Consider the following 16,164-nt stretch of genomic DNA (forward strand, 5'->3'; position numbering starts at 1 on the left):
AATTCAATTATTTTAAATTGTTCACTCTGTATTAGATCTGCTTTAATTAAATTTCCAATCCTTGAAATGTTTCTAGAGATGGAATCATCTCATGTTCATCCACAGCTTCTGTTCAGCAAGGTTTGATGGATTCAGTGTTGTTGCTGTGCTGGCTTAAAGGAAAACAGATGCCTCGCACTACTACTACTGCTGCACTTCATTTACTTTCTACCTTCTTTTCAAAGAGAATGCCACCCAAAGAGGAGGCAAAACCCTCCATTAACTACATGGAGGCCATCACTAAATACAAATATAAAGGTAAAATGTGTTATACCTTTATAACGCATTTAAATACAGATAAATACGCACAGTTTGTAATCGATCCTCGTATTTTAGGGTGATTAAGTTACATTTACAGCATTTATGGTGAGACAAGCACCTCAGATAGGGTTTTTTCTTTTTCTTCTTCTTCTTTGATTGACATTGTGGTAAAGCATCTACCTCACAGTAGATAAAACATTCACAAACTAACTAAGCTTAAGGCCAGGAAAGAGTACGACGCCTTAATGCACTGCTGTTAGAAAAATACTCTCTCTGCCTGCTCTCACAATTAGGTGATGGAAAATGGTAAAAGCAAGTGGTAACGACCACAGCATTAAGAGATTCTTAGCCACTGCCATGGCAGCAGCAGCATCCCTCTCAGGGTATCATTACCTTCCTAATAGTTGCTCCAACAATCATGCCGAAAACTCTTTATCAAGCAGAAACCTAGACGTAATCACAAATAATGAGTCCTAAAGTATCGTCAGTTTATCCCCCCTCGGGAAATTGTTTCAAAATAATGAGAAGAAGAAAAAAGAACAACAACGATGCAGCGGAGACTTACGACTTGGCATTTGGCGACCACCTCATTCTTTTCCTTGTTAAGTTGATTGTTCTCCTCCTCAAGTTCATGGATTCTGGACAGGAGCAACTCGCTCTGCTCCTTGGCTTGCTTGAGCTCTTCTCTCTCCCTCATCCCTTCCTCGTCTGAGTGAGCATGCAGGAGGGATAATTAAAAAAAAACGGAAAGAAACTGACGCAGCATCCAGAGACTCTCACACGGATTCACACACACCGGGCTCGACGGTCCGGCTCAGTCGACCGGCTCTTTGACTGAAACTCCCTGACTTTGGTTTACATCTGTCTGGAGTTAGAAGGTCCACCCCCCACCGCTGTCTTTCTCTCTCATTCACTTATGCGCACTTTGCCCTCTAAAATACATCCACATGCATGCATGAGCACAAACACACGCAGACTTATGTGTGCGACGCTTATTGTTGCCTCTTAATTGACTGGCCTCCTACCGGCTTTCCATTGCATTAACACAACACACAAAAAAAAGTCAAGTTAATTGACTTTAAGGACGAAAGGTCAATTAACAAGCTCGACTTTTTGAATGTTTCCCACCATAGAGACTGAGAGGAGCTTCAGGCTTTAGTGCTGGGGTTCCTGGTATTGTTACATTTGATCACAAAATTGCCTGGAAAAAAATAAGTAGTTTTTTTGTTTTCCAATTAACTTTGTAGATCCAAATTTAAACTTTATCAGTTGACACTTTGTTGACATTTAAGAAAATATAGAAGCTCATGCCAAAATTAGACAAACGAAAGCTGGATTGGGATGCATCTTCACTGCCTGAGGTTCAATTTTATGCTAAACTGAACTATTTGAAAGTCACCGTAGATATTTTCAAGTTAAATAATTTTAATAATTATATTATTTTTTTGACAAGGTAATAAGGTTCATGAAAATTTCACAGAAAAATCAGCTACTGGTCGTTGCTTGATCCGTTCAGGATCACATTGGACTAAGTGCTACCAGGTTGCCTAGCAACAATTCTGTTTGTGGTAAACAGTGAAGAAGGTCCTAAAGTAGCTATTTTCAGAGTTGTTGACATAATTAAGAGCAATTATGAAGAAGTGTGCAGATGGTAGTGCCTATCTGGAAGGAATTTGTATTTTAAACATGCTCATTCAGGCTGCGAGAGAGTGAGAGAGAGCAAGACATACAGCTGATAACAGGAAGATTGAACAGTAGGTTGCTGTGTTTTATCCTTTTTAGCTAAGGACTTTGTTTGCAAATCTTTGTTTGTGTCTAGAAAGTCATCACACAAGACAAGGTTTGTCTTTGATTAAATAAACTTGAATTAAACTGAACTGTCATCTGGATCTCGAGGCTATACACAAAAAAGCTAATGTTTGGTAATGCTAATTGTGCAAATTCCCAATGAAAACATAGAGCTAGCTCAAAATGTCCTCCCTTATAATTCTGTCTTTGTTCTGCAATAAAAGCACTTTTACAACCACTGGTTTTTCTCTCACACAGTCTGATGTAGCTTCTGATCGTAATATAAGCAATTAGGCTGACAAACGCAGGACAACGACAAGCAAATATGTCAAATGCTTTTTCGATCTTTTTATGTTAACGATTTTAGGGGCAAAAAAATAAAAAAAATCTCACCCAGCCAATCGAAGCTCTACAAAAAGCTGGGATCGGAAACGTGCCGTAAATATAAATGGATACACTTGAATTTTAGGGAACTGATTTTCATTTGGCTCATTTAGGTTGCCAGTCCATCTCAGGGCAACAGAGTACAAACAACCACCCCCCCCGACACACACACACACCTAGTGGAAATTTAGAGAGACCAATAAACCTAACAGTCTGTGGGGGAGAGCCAGAGTACCTGGAGAGAATCCAAACTCCAAGCAGAAAGACCCCAAGCTGGGATTCGAACCCAGGACCTTCTTGCTGTAAGGTCACTGAATCAGCCTGCAGTTAAATAGTGGTAAGAAATATGTTGGAACGTGTTTAAGAAGTTGTTTATTAAACAAATTCTAGCAAAAAATGTTTTTTTGGAGGGGTGGGGGGGTGGGAGAGGTATAAAATTGACAAAAAACAAATAATTAATGGTCTATTGAACTGTAACATTTTTTCTGCTAAAATATCAGGGATCTTCCCTCAGAGATGGACATCTACTCTAGATACTTGTCTTCTTTCCAGATTTAAACATCATTGGTTAAAATGTATGTTCCAGTTCGTATAACCCAATTCTACTCTCTTTTAGCCTTTAGTTCCTTTAAAGCTCAATCTGTCTGGTCACAGCTGTGCAACTCATCCCCCTGCAGCCAGCCTCGGCGCACATGCAAGTTCCAGAAGGCCTTCTTTCACCCAGACCCGATCACAACGTGGTACAGGGGCCGAGGCAGGTCAAAGGTCGAGCTCAGCCAGATGATAACATGTGGTGCTGCTGAGTGTGCTGGGATTTGTGTCAGCGGAGAACAAATGTGGATTCTTTTTTCCTTATCAGCTTTACTCCGACACAAGATATCAGTGAGCCAGTCCCTGAACAGATGTCTGTGACTCCCTGATGCTGCTGGTTCATGATGTTCCACTCTCTACATCTGATGGCAAGTTTGCCCTTAGGTTCTTCACCAAAACAAGAGATCAAGAATAAGGTCAAGATCACAGCAAACATTTGAAGGCAAATAATTATTAGAATTCCAGACTGAATATAGACTAGATACAGTTAGCTGAGAAAGTTTGATTTAGGAACCGAAGCGATGAATGAAACACTCTTTGTAAAGTTAACAAATGGGTCAGTTTCATTTAAAATGATTCCATTAAGTAGCCTTTGTGAAAAACTGACAATTGAAACTCCATTTATGTTAAAAAAGTGAGAATTTACAAGTTAAAATTATCTGGAACTTTCTCTGAAGTTGGACTTCTACAACTCTAACATAAAAATATTCAATATGTCCGCCACATTTCTACAGCTAGTGTTTATGATGCACCTTTGACAGTTTGTATTTCATTAAACCATTTGGTGTTGTATTACTGGGCCATTTTTGTTACTATGGTAACATTTGGTATTGACTTGTTTTGTTGTGGTGGACGCATTCAAGATGAGCATGACATCATTCCAAGGTTCGATTTCAAACTTCCAAAGCAAATAGCAGTACAGTAGTTGCAAATGTAGTGCAGGTATTTGCTGTCAGTGCCTCCTAGTGGTAGCTGAAGGGTATAACAGTTTAACAGCAAATTTATACTTGCAGCAGCAGAACGGCATTTCTTTCATAAGGAAGTGTATTGATTTTAGCAAAGAAAGTAACTGAAAGTAACACAGCTAATTTCACCATGTCTACCTGTCCATCTTGTTTGCAAAACATACGAGCTAAAGTTAGCATTGCAGCACAGACAGCTGCTACAGGAAGTTAGAAAATAAGCAATTTAACCTCTTTTAGACTACTACACCTCAAACCGCTTCTGGTCTCGATGCAGTTAAGGTGTAGGGTGATGCATAACTAACACACATTTAGCATCAATGTGGAAGCACGTTGTTGCCATCTAGTGGTAAGAGTGTAAACAACATCTGAATGTAATTTTTTTGGTTTAACTTGCATTTAAAATTCATTGATTATGCACCAGGATGGATTACACAGAAACTTATGTCGCAATCAAATGTCAAGACCCTATTTAGTAATGAAACGCATTGTTTTTGATCACTGTTGAATAAATATGAATAATGCTGTTGATTTGAGGTATGTCTGAATTTAAATCTAAATATGTGCAAATTTTATGTGCTAAGCGTAAAAGAACAATTGCTACTTAATTACTTTTATATGTATAAATATATATAAATTCAGACAGGAATGCATTATAATTCCAAAAAGCCATTGGTTCAAACCTTGTGAAATTTAAACTATGTATTCCTTTTTTCCACGTGGCAACCATTTGGCCAAATATGTATTACATGAGTGTGTATGGTAATCATTTACATCTGTGATGCTTTTACATTGTTCACTAACAATAGCCATAATTGAAGTTCACCAAGCAATGTGTGTATTCAGAGAAAGCAAAAACACACTAACAAATGCAAAAGTATATCATCTTAGAATCCCGAGCCTTAAAATTGGTTTTCCGTTTGTAAATGTGTCTTCCTGTGTGCTTTTCTGTCATATGTAAGCAGGTTATCCTTCCAGCTGATACTGATCAAGCCGGATTTAAATTTTTCCATCTTTTTGGCATTACGGACAGAGCTCGACATACCTCACCAAAGTGCTGCTCCTGCTTCATAGCAATTTTTTTTTTTTGACTTATTCATAGCAGCAGATAACCCGGATCCAAGCCCATTTTCACTAAAAGACTCTCAGCAAACCTTGTCCCTCGCAGACAAACTGCTATTTACATTTTGCGGTTTAAGTGCTAGCAAGCGTCTACAAGTAGTTTTGGAGCAGAACTCAAAGCAAAGAATGGGTTCTGTCTAATTTTCAAAGGGACACATGAAGGAGAAGACGAGGCAGAGGCGTAGGAAAACCTGTCGCTGCTTGAGCTTGGAGCTCTGGAAAAGAGCTGTCATTAGCTCTGCTTTCTGAGGCCTGACAGCCAATTTATCTCTCAAACTGCGCAGCTCAGTGAGTGAAGCAGACAGGGAGACACAGTATCGTCTTTCTCAAGTGTGCTTCAGTAATTGCCGTGTTGTCTAAATAAGATTAAGTCCGCGGGTGTCACAAGGATTAGCCACCTGACACACTTGAACTTCCTTTGCCTGTAGACAGTGTGAAGGTACGACGGACTTAGCTGCCCCGGGGGGGAGGGGACTACGAGACTGCACTCGACATCAATCTCACGACTGATGCCAAGGGAAAGGGAAAGGACACCAAAAGAAGATAAATGTGACGCATCAATGGCTTCACCTTTAGCCCATTCAGAGGGGTTCCGCGTTGTAAGCCATCTCGCGTTGTAAGCCACGACCATATTAAGAGTTCTTTGTCAAAGTCTAATCCATATTTGCTCAATGAGTGGATGTCACCCATGAGTGAAGTTTTTCCTGTTTTGACTTGAAGCTCGGCTGAGTTTCTGCCCTTTTCGGTCCAGTACAACAGACGTAAAAAGTCTCAAATTGATGAACGGATGTGTAAAGACTGTTTGTTATAAAAGTTTACTAACCATGATGTCTTAAAAATGTCTGCGTGGATGTTTGCGGCGTCCAACGCAAGCATAAAGTTATTGTAAGTCAACCCCCCCAAGTCAAATCTCAAGTCTCTAAAGAATTAAATGCATATTGTAGTTGGCCTGAAGCATTACATTGTTCTAGGATAAGAATTACAAATCTTATTTTTAGCTTTAATTCCTTATTGGGATTGGGGAACTCCTTTCCAACAACACTTTTTCAAGCATTTAGCTCTACAGCATACACATTATGATGAGGTGTGGCATAATTTATACTCATTAAAAAAAATTTCCCTCCAGCTTCTTCAACATTAAATGACAAAACCTGTTTGTTCTCTTACATTTGAAGCTTTATCTAAACCCTCAGCTCAAGAAAACAGTATACAGTTGTTATTGTAATAGTTGTATAAAATCAAGTTAGATGTTTTGAATTTGAAAATGCATTTTCAGCACCATTCACACCACCTTTAATACCTTGTAGTGAACCTGACAGTATCTTGGAAAACCTTCATGCTCTTCAGGCGTCATAAGAAGGCCTGAAGAGAAGAACTGAAGCGAAAACAGAAATGTATTTTTTGGAGTTAGTTGGAATTTGCCGTCGGTACATGTTTCACACGAATGCGTGATACAAAAGGAAGCTACAGTAACACTTCCGAAAGAGTCTGCCCGACAGCTGCTCTCACTTGTCCTTCCTATCACTGCGCAGGTTTAAATGTTAACATGTGAGGCGGCAGGCCCTGCAGCTCTCCCAGCCGGACTTAATTACACCTGGTGCTGGTTGTCGCTTATAAGCCGCAGAGCCCATTCTCCCTGCTTCGCGTCACTCGCTGTATTTCTGCTTTCTGTTGTAAGGAGAAAAGTGTTAGTTTTTGGTAAAAGGCTCCAGCACGTAGACGGTTCCCGGATGAGCGGAGCGCCGGTGGTTCTGAAAGCTGGCCTCTGGCTGAACTCTGGAACCGGGTCAAGGAGCGCAGCACAGGCAGCCTTTGATCACCCCGGCACCTCGCAGTTCACTTACCCTCACGGTCAACTGACTCCAGGTCAGCTACGTTATTACCAGCCTCTAAATCATATCTGTGACGGGACTGTTGCCTGTAATTATACCGAGCAGGTAGCTATTGACTTTAGAGAGCAGAGAGAGTTTTTTTTCTCTCAATTATTATTGGGCTGTTTAGGCTGAAATAACTGAGAAAGCTGGCCTGCAGCTCAGGCAGATGAAAGACGGCATTTACTGCAACTTCCATGAACTGAGCTGAGAAAAAGATCTAAAGAGCAACAGGATTCTGCTAAGAAGAAGTGGAATTTAAAAAAAACACCTGAGTTGAGTTTTCTATCAGACCCTGATGACCCACATGAAGGACTTTTAAAGCCTTTCTTCTGGAATCCAGCTGCAAGTGTGATACTAAGAAATTACATAGCGAGATAACATGGATGCAGGATTTCGCCAGATGCTAGGAAGAGTACTTCAGGCTTCGAATGATGGTGTGATTAAAATCTTTTGATGTAAATTGCCGCTGTGTGCCTGGAAAACACATAATACTGCCCCTTTAAGAAGACATTACCAACATGTGATCAAAATCATGACATTCGATGTAGAGTACAACACAAACCAAGCACCAGGATTTAGTCAGCCAGCTAGATGTAAGAAAATAAACTAAATTGTGTGATCAATGATTGTTTGTTCAAGGGGTCACAACACAGATCATACAGAATTGAAGATAATCCAGGCACTGAGATGATCTGGGTCTCCCTTGTAGACTGTTTACCCCTACAACTTAATTTTAGAGAAGCAGATAGGGGATGAGTGCATTAATGGATGAAGCTATGAAGATTCACAGCCACACATTGTCAGAGCAGGTTTTCTAACGCTGTTAGCATCATATTACAGCATCATATTACAGCTGTTCTGCAGAAACTCTAGTTCAAGTAAAATATCTGTGGTTGGCAAAATGAAAAGGAGAAAGGGGAACAATCTGAATATCCCCCGTCCATGATAGGGCAACACAGAGACACTCAGGATGTACACACCCACAAGGGCGACTTAGAGAGACCAATGAACCAAACAGTCATGTTTTTGGACGATGGAAGAAAACTGGAGTACCCTGGGAGAACCAGTAGGTCGCTGCAGATGGAAAGTAGGAAGAGCAAGGATGGTGTGGTGAAGGGTAGAATCAAGAAGAGGAAGCTGTGGAAACAGATGCAGCTAAATGTCCTAAAATTGGCAACTTTCTCACAAAACCAAACTCATGGTCAAGGATGATGAAACGGGTAAGGCAAGACTTGTCCAATCAAGTCAATGGATTGTGCGGCATACAACATAATGTTCCTTAATTTAAACATTTCTATCTCCATGTGAGGCATGAGATGCTATGGCAGAAAATAAAAACTCTTAAGACCAAAAGTGGTTTGAGTGAAATTTGCAGCAGCAGTACAATCCTAACTTGGATAGGGATTAGGAAAGTCATCATGGCTTACTGCCAGGATTAGTTGCCTTATGAGTTGCTTCTGCCTGATGAAAGTCAGAAAACATGTTGGGGTCATCCATTACGCGTGCCCGTCAGCAAAACGCACAAAAATGTTAGTACTGAAAAACCGACAATCTGTTTCAAGGTCTGAGGGATTTCTCATCTAAACCTCAAATCTGGTTTCTAGTTAATCCAATATGCAAAGGTAGTGCCTTCAGGGCCCCTCATGCTTCTCTGTGTTTGCATTCCTTAGCGGTTTGTGTGTAGCACATGTGTGTGAGTGTGTGTGTGTGAAAAAGAGAAACAATGGAGAAACAGAAGAGACATTAGAAATGGCTTAAAATGGATTTACATTGAGGGATTTACTATAATCTAGAAATATAAAAAACTTAAGAATCAACCTCACACACTCTGTCGCCCCCTGCTGATGAGAGAAACCCCGTTCTGTGAAGGCGTGGGGCATCCTGAGAGGAGGAGCCGCTCGTTCAACAGGCTTTTAGAGCTCAGTGAAAACAAACTCTGACAGAGGCGAAAATTAAACACTGAGCCGAAAAAAAAAAAAAAAAAAGAGATGATGAATAGATCGAGAAGATTACAGGAAGACAAAAGCCAAAAGAGCACGCCGTCAGAGGACTAATAGCAGGTTACTTACATGTGCCAGGGGTCTGCCGTGCAGGCCGACGGTGGGTCTGTACTGGTGGAAGTCGGTCTGGATCACACACACTCTCTTTTCCATCCTCACGGCTCGCAGCCTCCCATGCTGTCTTCGCCCGAGCGCGGTCCAGGGAGGGAGTGAAGCACGTGTGTGCTCCCTGGAGGCTGCTCCAAGTCAGTGGGAGTGTGTGTGTGTGTGTGGGGGGGGGTGCGCCGTGCCTGCCACCTGACCCTGAGAGGGAGGGTGTGTGGAAGGAATGGAGAGATGGAAGGAGGTGTCAACCCCCCCACGCACAACTCCCTCCATACACACACACACACACACACACACACACACACACACACACACACACACACACACACACACACACACGCACAGATACAGGCACATCTCTTTCTGTCTCCCTGCCTGAAGCCAAACCACCTTGTGACAGCAGGGAAACACACGGAGACAGATTGTCAGCCTCCACCGCAACAATGTGTTTCTTCTCCTCCCCTGAGAAAACTGAAACATAAAGTTGGTGTCTTTGTTATCTTTTTCTGAGCAGCTCATTCCTCTACAGACACCGCCGGTTCGTCCAAGCGTTTTCCTGTGAGAGTCGCTGGGAAAAACAGAATTTTACACCTGACAATTTGGTAGACTCGGCTCTATCGGGGAACAAATATGCAACATTTGTTACATTTTCAGCTGGTGTGGGTCACTTTCACACTGCACGGTGTGAAAAACCTGTCCCCCTCCTCGCCTGTGGGGGCGCTGCACCAAGAACCACTACAGGAAGTGACACGTAAACCTCTGAAGAAGACACTGAGCGCAACTTCCTTCTTCACGAAATGTAGAAGTAAAGATTTTTCTTTTACATTTCACGCCTTTGTTGAGCTGTTTCTCATGTGACAGCTAGACTTGCACATTTGTTGCAACATCCAAAATAAATAAACAAAATAACTAATAAAATGAAGTCTTTGTAAACAAAATTGTCCTTAAAAAAGCTAGTTGAGACCACAGTACCAAACTGAAGACTTTTATCATCCGGTTTTTGTTAGAGAGAGAAAAAACCCCGATAAATCACGCCAATGGAAATTGTTGAGTTTGTTTTAATTTATCATGTGATTAATTGATTACTTGATTATTGTGACAGGCCTAGTTGTGGTTGTATTGACCCAGAAGCTCCAGTGCTGTATGTAGTCCAGCGCTTTCGGAGCGCTCTCTGGTCTGCTTGGCTGAAATGTTCTTAGTTTTACACCAGATTACATTTCATAGGACGTACATCTTCTGAAAAGCTCAACTTTTTTCTCACTACACAGAATATATTCTCAGAAGTCTTCAATCATTGAGATGCTTTTCTGAAAATGAGAATGACCTTTTGTATGTCTTTTGATAAAGCTGTGTATTTTTTCCTTGGACCTCTTACGTGAATGCCATCTTTGCCAAGTCTCCTTATTATTTTTGAATCATGAACACTGCAGCGACAGGGACTAGAGCCTGGGGTCTTTCTGTATGGAGTGTTCATGTTCACCCCGGCTTCCTCCCATCATTTATTTGTAGATTAAATATTCGCTGGAGTCCCATAGCCCGTGGCTTCGTAACCATTTGGGGGCTTTGTTTTGTCTGCTCTTCAGTTTCTTCAGATCCGAACACGATGTTGGCATTTTTTAACCTGCTTCACGTCGAAGACGGTTTCTATTGAAGGGATTTTGCGAACCAACAAGTGTGAGGGGCAACCAGATCTCGTTCGGTGGACTTTTTAAGCCTCTTCAAAGAGAGAAACTGTAGGCGATCAAAAAGTATGAAAAATCTGTTTGCAAATCTGTGTTTTCGTCAAACTCTCTGAGCAGTTGTTATTCACGGGAATTAGCAGGTCTTACAAAGGTTACATCAAATAATGAGGGTGTAATCCCTCCCATTGGGCCTAATTTATCTGCTTGTCTCGCTTGATGTGCCAATACATCTGTCACTCTTCTATTCGGTAAAGATCTGTGGCTGGCATCCCCTGGCTGCAGGGAGGATTGGAGAAGAAAACCCCTCATGGTGATGCGTTTTCCTTGGAAAAGATGGTGGGGGGGCGGGTGAAAAACCGACAGGAGGGGGTTATTGATCTTGTTTCGTCTTGAGGACACTGAAGGTTTTAATGAGGCAGACAGCGGAAACTTTTTACAGGCTTGTTTTCTGATGGGATCAGATCGCAGAGGCTGATGCTGCCTGGAGCGCTAAGTTGTGCGCAAGTTAGGTTGTGCAGAGTTTCCTGCGCAAGGGAAATGTGCTGCACAGCAGTCAGTTTGAGTCAAATATCTTCATATTCTTCATATTGTACCGTTCCTACGAAAGGTCATAATGTGTCACCTAATTTTTTGTTAGTTCTGTTTGAACTTAGTGCAACATTTGGAGAGGTGGAGAGCTGGTTGGACTCTCTGGTATAGTACTGAATTGGTTTGAATTTTACCTAAAAGAAAAATAAATAAAGGTTATTTGTTTGGGTCAATAGGTAAATATTTAAAATGTTAAACGCAGTAAAACAGCTGGGACCTTTGGAATATTATTATTTGGAAAAGGTACAATTCCTACAGCCTCCTGTCTGAAGATAACACCAGTTTCCCAACAACTGATGACCTCAAGGAGGGGAAAAAATACACTCATCGTATCATTCTGTGATTTCTTCTTCACAGGTTGTTTGTTTTTATGAGAGCATTCCAGATTTAACAGGAACGGATATGTCTTTGTGGGTCTTATGTTTTGCAGTCCAGACTTTCAGAGAATGAAGGAACCCAGAGAAAACCATGAATTGAAATCAACACACTGTACACATGGGCCGTTAGTGGACGTAATCTGAAACCAAATAGATGAAATTGAAAAGCAAACTGCTCCTGCTGAGGCATATAGGTAAATAATCATTAAACTAATAAATCTGGCACAAAAAAAAAACTTTTTCCATGAGGCATCAAGATAATGAATGGCTTTTATTTGTTAATAGTAGTCATCCATCATGTTTCTGCCAGTGTATAATTAACACTGTGATTTGTTGCGCATCAACCCACCGCTGCAAGAAGACTCTGCTGTCAGGCTGGATTCCTCGCCGACCTGGGATCAGCTCAACGCTTCTGGAATCTAAACAGGAGATAAAGAATCAAAAAAAAGGGGGCATTTGGGTCAGGAAGCGGTTCTCCCTGCTGTCTTGCTCCGGCTTGTCGGACGAAGGTTGTCTGCCTGAGCGTGACGCATGTTTGTGGAATTTGATTAATTAAAGGTTTGAGCTGGCAGCTCAATCTTGACAATTATAAGAACAGCTAAAAAAAGAAGTGGGCTTTGCAGGGTTGGCCCAAGGCAGAAGCAAACTAAGCTGGCTGCTTTGGGCTCCGGGGCCACTAAGGGGACCCCTAAATGGAACTGATTTTTTTCCCCTTACGTAATCATTTTTATGTGATCATTTTAACAAAATTGCACAATTTCATTATAAAATTGTGATCTTTTAAAACCATAATCATGTAGAAATAATTTTTATAGGGGCAAAAGAAAAATATTAATCGCTCTTGGGGGCCCCCTGGTGGCCGTGGTATGTCACTCTTCAAGTTACAATACATTTATAGCAGGTGTGCGAAGGATCATATCATCTGTCTGTTGAGTGCAACAATCCACATTATTAGCAGAAACAGAGGCCCCCCAAAGCCAAATTTCGCTCAGGGGCCCCATGAAGGTTTTGGGCCGGCCCTGGGGCTTTGTCACAGTGACATTTTCTGCCTATTGGGGCCTGAATTCATATAGTTGTTAGAGGAATAACAACAATATAAAGAACTATAAAAATAAGGTTGGCATCTACCAACATGAACAAATTCGTTTTTATAATTTTATTTCTGCCTGGTCGCTCAGATACTGTAAAATTAGCTTGGCACAAAGACATGACAGAAGTGGAGTACCACAAGGGTGGATTCTTGGTCCTAAACTTTTTTTGCTCTACGTACCGTAAATGATAATGTGTCTAAGATCTAAACATTGAAACTTTGATCCCAGGACCTTTGGATGTTTGGCAAAAAGTACTAATTTCTGCCTCTGAATACAAAACCCAAAAACTTTGGGATCATATGAAACTGTAAAGTCTTCAATTAAGTCTTGGCATGAGGATCTGCTTAAACAAAAGCAAAAAAAAAAACAAAAAACAAAAAAAAAACTATTCCATATTTCCCAGGATGCAATGAAGCATAGGGTGGAATAAAAATATAAATATATTTTACTGTCTGAACTCGCTTTGCAGGATGTTGAAATGGCTCAACACGCTTCAAAACTGTAATGGTTGATCCCAGAAACATCAAATTACAAATCATTTTTGCTGAAACTATGACTACTATAACTATAACTATTTCAGCTGCCATAAAACAGGAAGCGTACCCGCGGGTTCACTTCCTGGCAGGGTTTCCACCCAGTGCTTTAACAACCTGTTGACACACTAGTCCTAAATCTCCTGCATAATTGAGACGCAGCGAAAAGATATTTAGAAGACAAAAGTACGGAGGCACTTTTACTGTTAATTTAACCACTTAAACACAAACTTCAAGGTACTTCTTTAAGGAGGGTCACATTGATGCAACCTGGTTGGCACCGCTTTGAACTTTACAAGTTAAATATCACGTGATATGTGTTAAAAGTTTAGAAATGATTCCTCCTGATCTTCTGTTTTACTTCACAAAAGTTGTCTGTGAGTTTGCTATGGTAATATAAATGGGGGGAAAGGATGCAGAAGGATTTTGACATAATTTGGGGGGAAAAAAGAAAGAAAAACAAACATTTTACATGACAGAAAAGCTGAACAACGACTGCCGAGTAAACCTCCACCTGTATTTACTCTGTGATTTGTCATTGTAGCTCTTCCAGCTCCACCGAGACGACTCCACGGCTGCGTGCATCAGGCGCTGAACGCTGTGTAATGAATTGTAAAAAAAAAAAAAAAAAATGGCATGGCGTGTGTTATTTTGTGTCTGCGTGACGGATGATTCCCTCCCGTTAATGCAGAAGAATTACTAAACGCCCTAATGCAGCGTTTCCGCACGACGGGATTTATGTGGAGCCCGCTGGGACGTTTGATGAGAAACAGAAATATTAACGACGCTTAGCTATTCTGATAGTCAAAATCTCCTCGCATTACAAATCTCATTCGTTTTTTCCGTCACTGACAGCAAAGACGTGTTTCTGTGAAACGATTTGGCGCCCTCTAAAGGTTAAAAAGCCTCAGCGCAGTTCACGTTAACTTTTCAGGTAAAGATAATCAACTGGCTGAACCTATAAAGTTCCTCTATGTGGAAAAAACGCCTAATAAAAAATAAATAAATGCATTAGGGGTATTATTAGTCAAGCTAGCTTTATTTACACAGTGCATGTCTGAAGTTAAATCCCAGGTTCATCCCATCTCCCATCATCCTTTGCGCTTTAACCCATCAACAGGACTAAGGAAAACTTTCAATCGAAAGGGGTAAAAGCTGAAAATCTGTATATTTATAAACTAACACTTCAACTGGTCATTGTTAGTAAAACATACGAATAAAAAACTCATAACTTCAAATGTTGTGCCAACACATATCATAATGTATGGTTAATACAAGCCAGTGTGTACTCCTCAAGAAATGGAAAAAAGAAACATTAAGCCGTTTTATGTTTATATTTTCACAAGAAAAATGTGATTTATTGTTCAAAGTATTTGGAAGTATTATGCAGTAAAATATTATTGCACATAAAAGTACATAAAAGTTCAACTTATCAAGTATATTTTCGATTAATGTACTTTTTAATACCTGCTTCAACTTAACAGCTTTTTACCAAGTAGCATATTTTGCAAGAGTAAAGGAAGTAGATTATCAAAAATGTAAACACATTAATGTTTATTTATTTGTACATAAGGGCATATTTGCTTATCTAGCATCCATCACAACAAGTGGTTGAACTCACGAATGGGCATATAAAGTCACGTTTGTTTAAGAAATAAAAAATTTTTAAAAAACTGTTTAAGAAATAAAAATTTGTTCAACAGTTGTACTGCTGCTTCCCGAATTAACGCTGAGCTCGATTTGGCTCGGAAACTGACGATGATGTCACAACCGACTGTTCTTGGTGCAAGTCCAAATGAATCGCTGTGATTCGCCGCTTGTTTATTTATTGGATATTTCTCATGCATTCAAACACAAAAGGAACAGATAATTTAGAGTATGATGTGTCCAGTGGCATTATTTGAGACAACTCTGTGTATATGAACCAACCAAGACAAGAAAGGTAGGAAATGACCAGCACCGTCATGAGGTTTCTCTCACTGCATTCAACACTAAATACAGTAAAAAGCTCAACTCAGTGTCGACTTTATTGATACAGCACATTTAAAAACAACAGCAGTGGATAAAAGTGTTTCACAATAACACCGACAATCATAAAATGGTAAATAGAATAAAACTTTAAAAATAAACATAAAGCTGATGACTCTCACTGTCCAAACGGAGGTCAAATGTGTGGCTCGGGGGCCTCATGCATAAAGCGTGCGTGCGCACAAAAAATGTGCGGCGCCATATTTCACGCACAAGTCGGCATGTATAAAAATTTACTTTGCGTCAAAGTTTGGGTAAATATACGCACACTTTTTCGCTGGCGTGAAAATGTGCGGCAGCCGCGCAAACTTTTTCTGTGGACAAAATATCAAACTACAAAGCGTCAAAACTCACCTAAATACACAGAAATCTGACTACATTCAATGTTATTTAGACCAAGAAGCATCAATCCCGATGTTTTTCATGATTTTAATATTTTACTGTTTAAACGTAAACGATGAAACTGAACCACAAAATAAAGAAAATAAAAATAAAAGTACGTGAAAACCTCGCTTGAATGTAAATAATACTTTTTCCCAGTTTTTGTCTCATAAAGATGTAACTCATTGGTCCGTGCGCCGAAACGCATGAAATGCATTTATGGGGTCATTTCATTCTCACTAAAAGAAGAAAACAGGTTTGGATCAACAGATTAACTCCAACCTGCTGATTAAAAATAATCAACAGGTGTGATTATTGTTAAGGTGATCAAGGTGTGTATGCAATCACACGTATTCAA

At 40.3% G+C, this 16,164-nt stretch overlaps 1 protein-coding gene across 1 annotated transcript in view; it reads right to left on the minus strand.

The window, feature by feature from the left end:
- Window positions 1–9,287, minus strand: part of LOC102228143 (myosin-16-like) — a 52,400-nt gene extending 43,113 nt beyond the window's left edge. Inside the window, exon 1 of the mRNA XM_023340755.1 lies at window positions 9,091–9,287. Within this exon, the coding sequence (XP_023196523.1) occupies window positions 9,091–9,174 (84 nt within the window). The 5' untranslated portion in view covers window positions 9,175–9,287. The remainder of the gene's footprint in view (window positions 1–9,090) is intronic.
- Between the last annotated feature and the right edge of the window lie 6,877 nt (window positions 9,288–16,164).

The sequence above is a fragment of the Xiphophorus maculatus genome, chromosome 10 (assembly GCF_002775205.1).
Source record: "Xiphophorus maculatus strain JP 163 A chromosome 10, X_maculatus-5.0-male, whole genome shotgun sequence".
Lineage (NCBI taxonomy): Eukaryota > Metazoa > Chordata > Actinopteri > Cyprinodontiformes > Poeciliidae > Xiphophorus > Xiphophorus maculatus.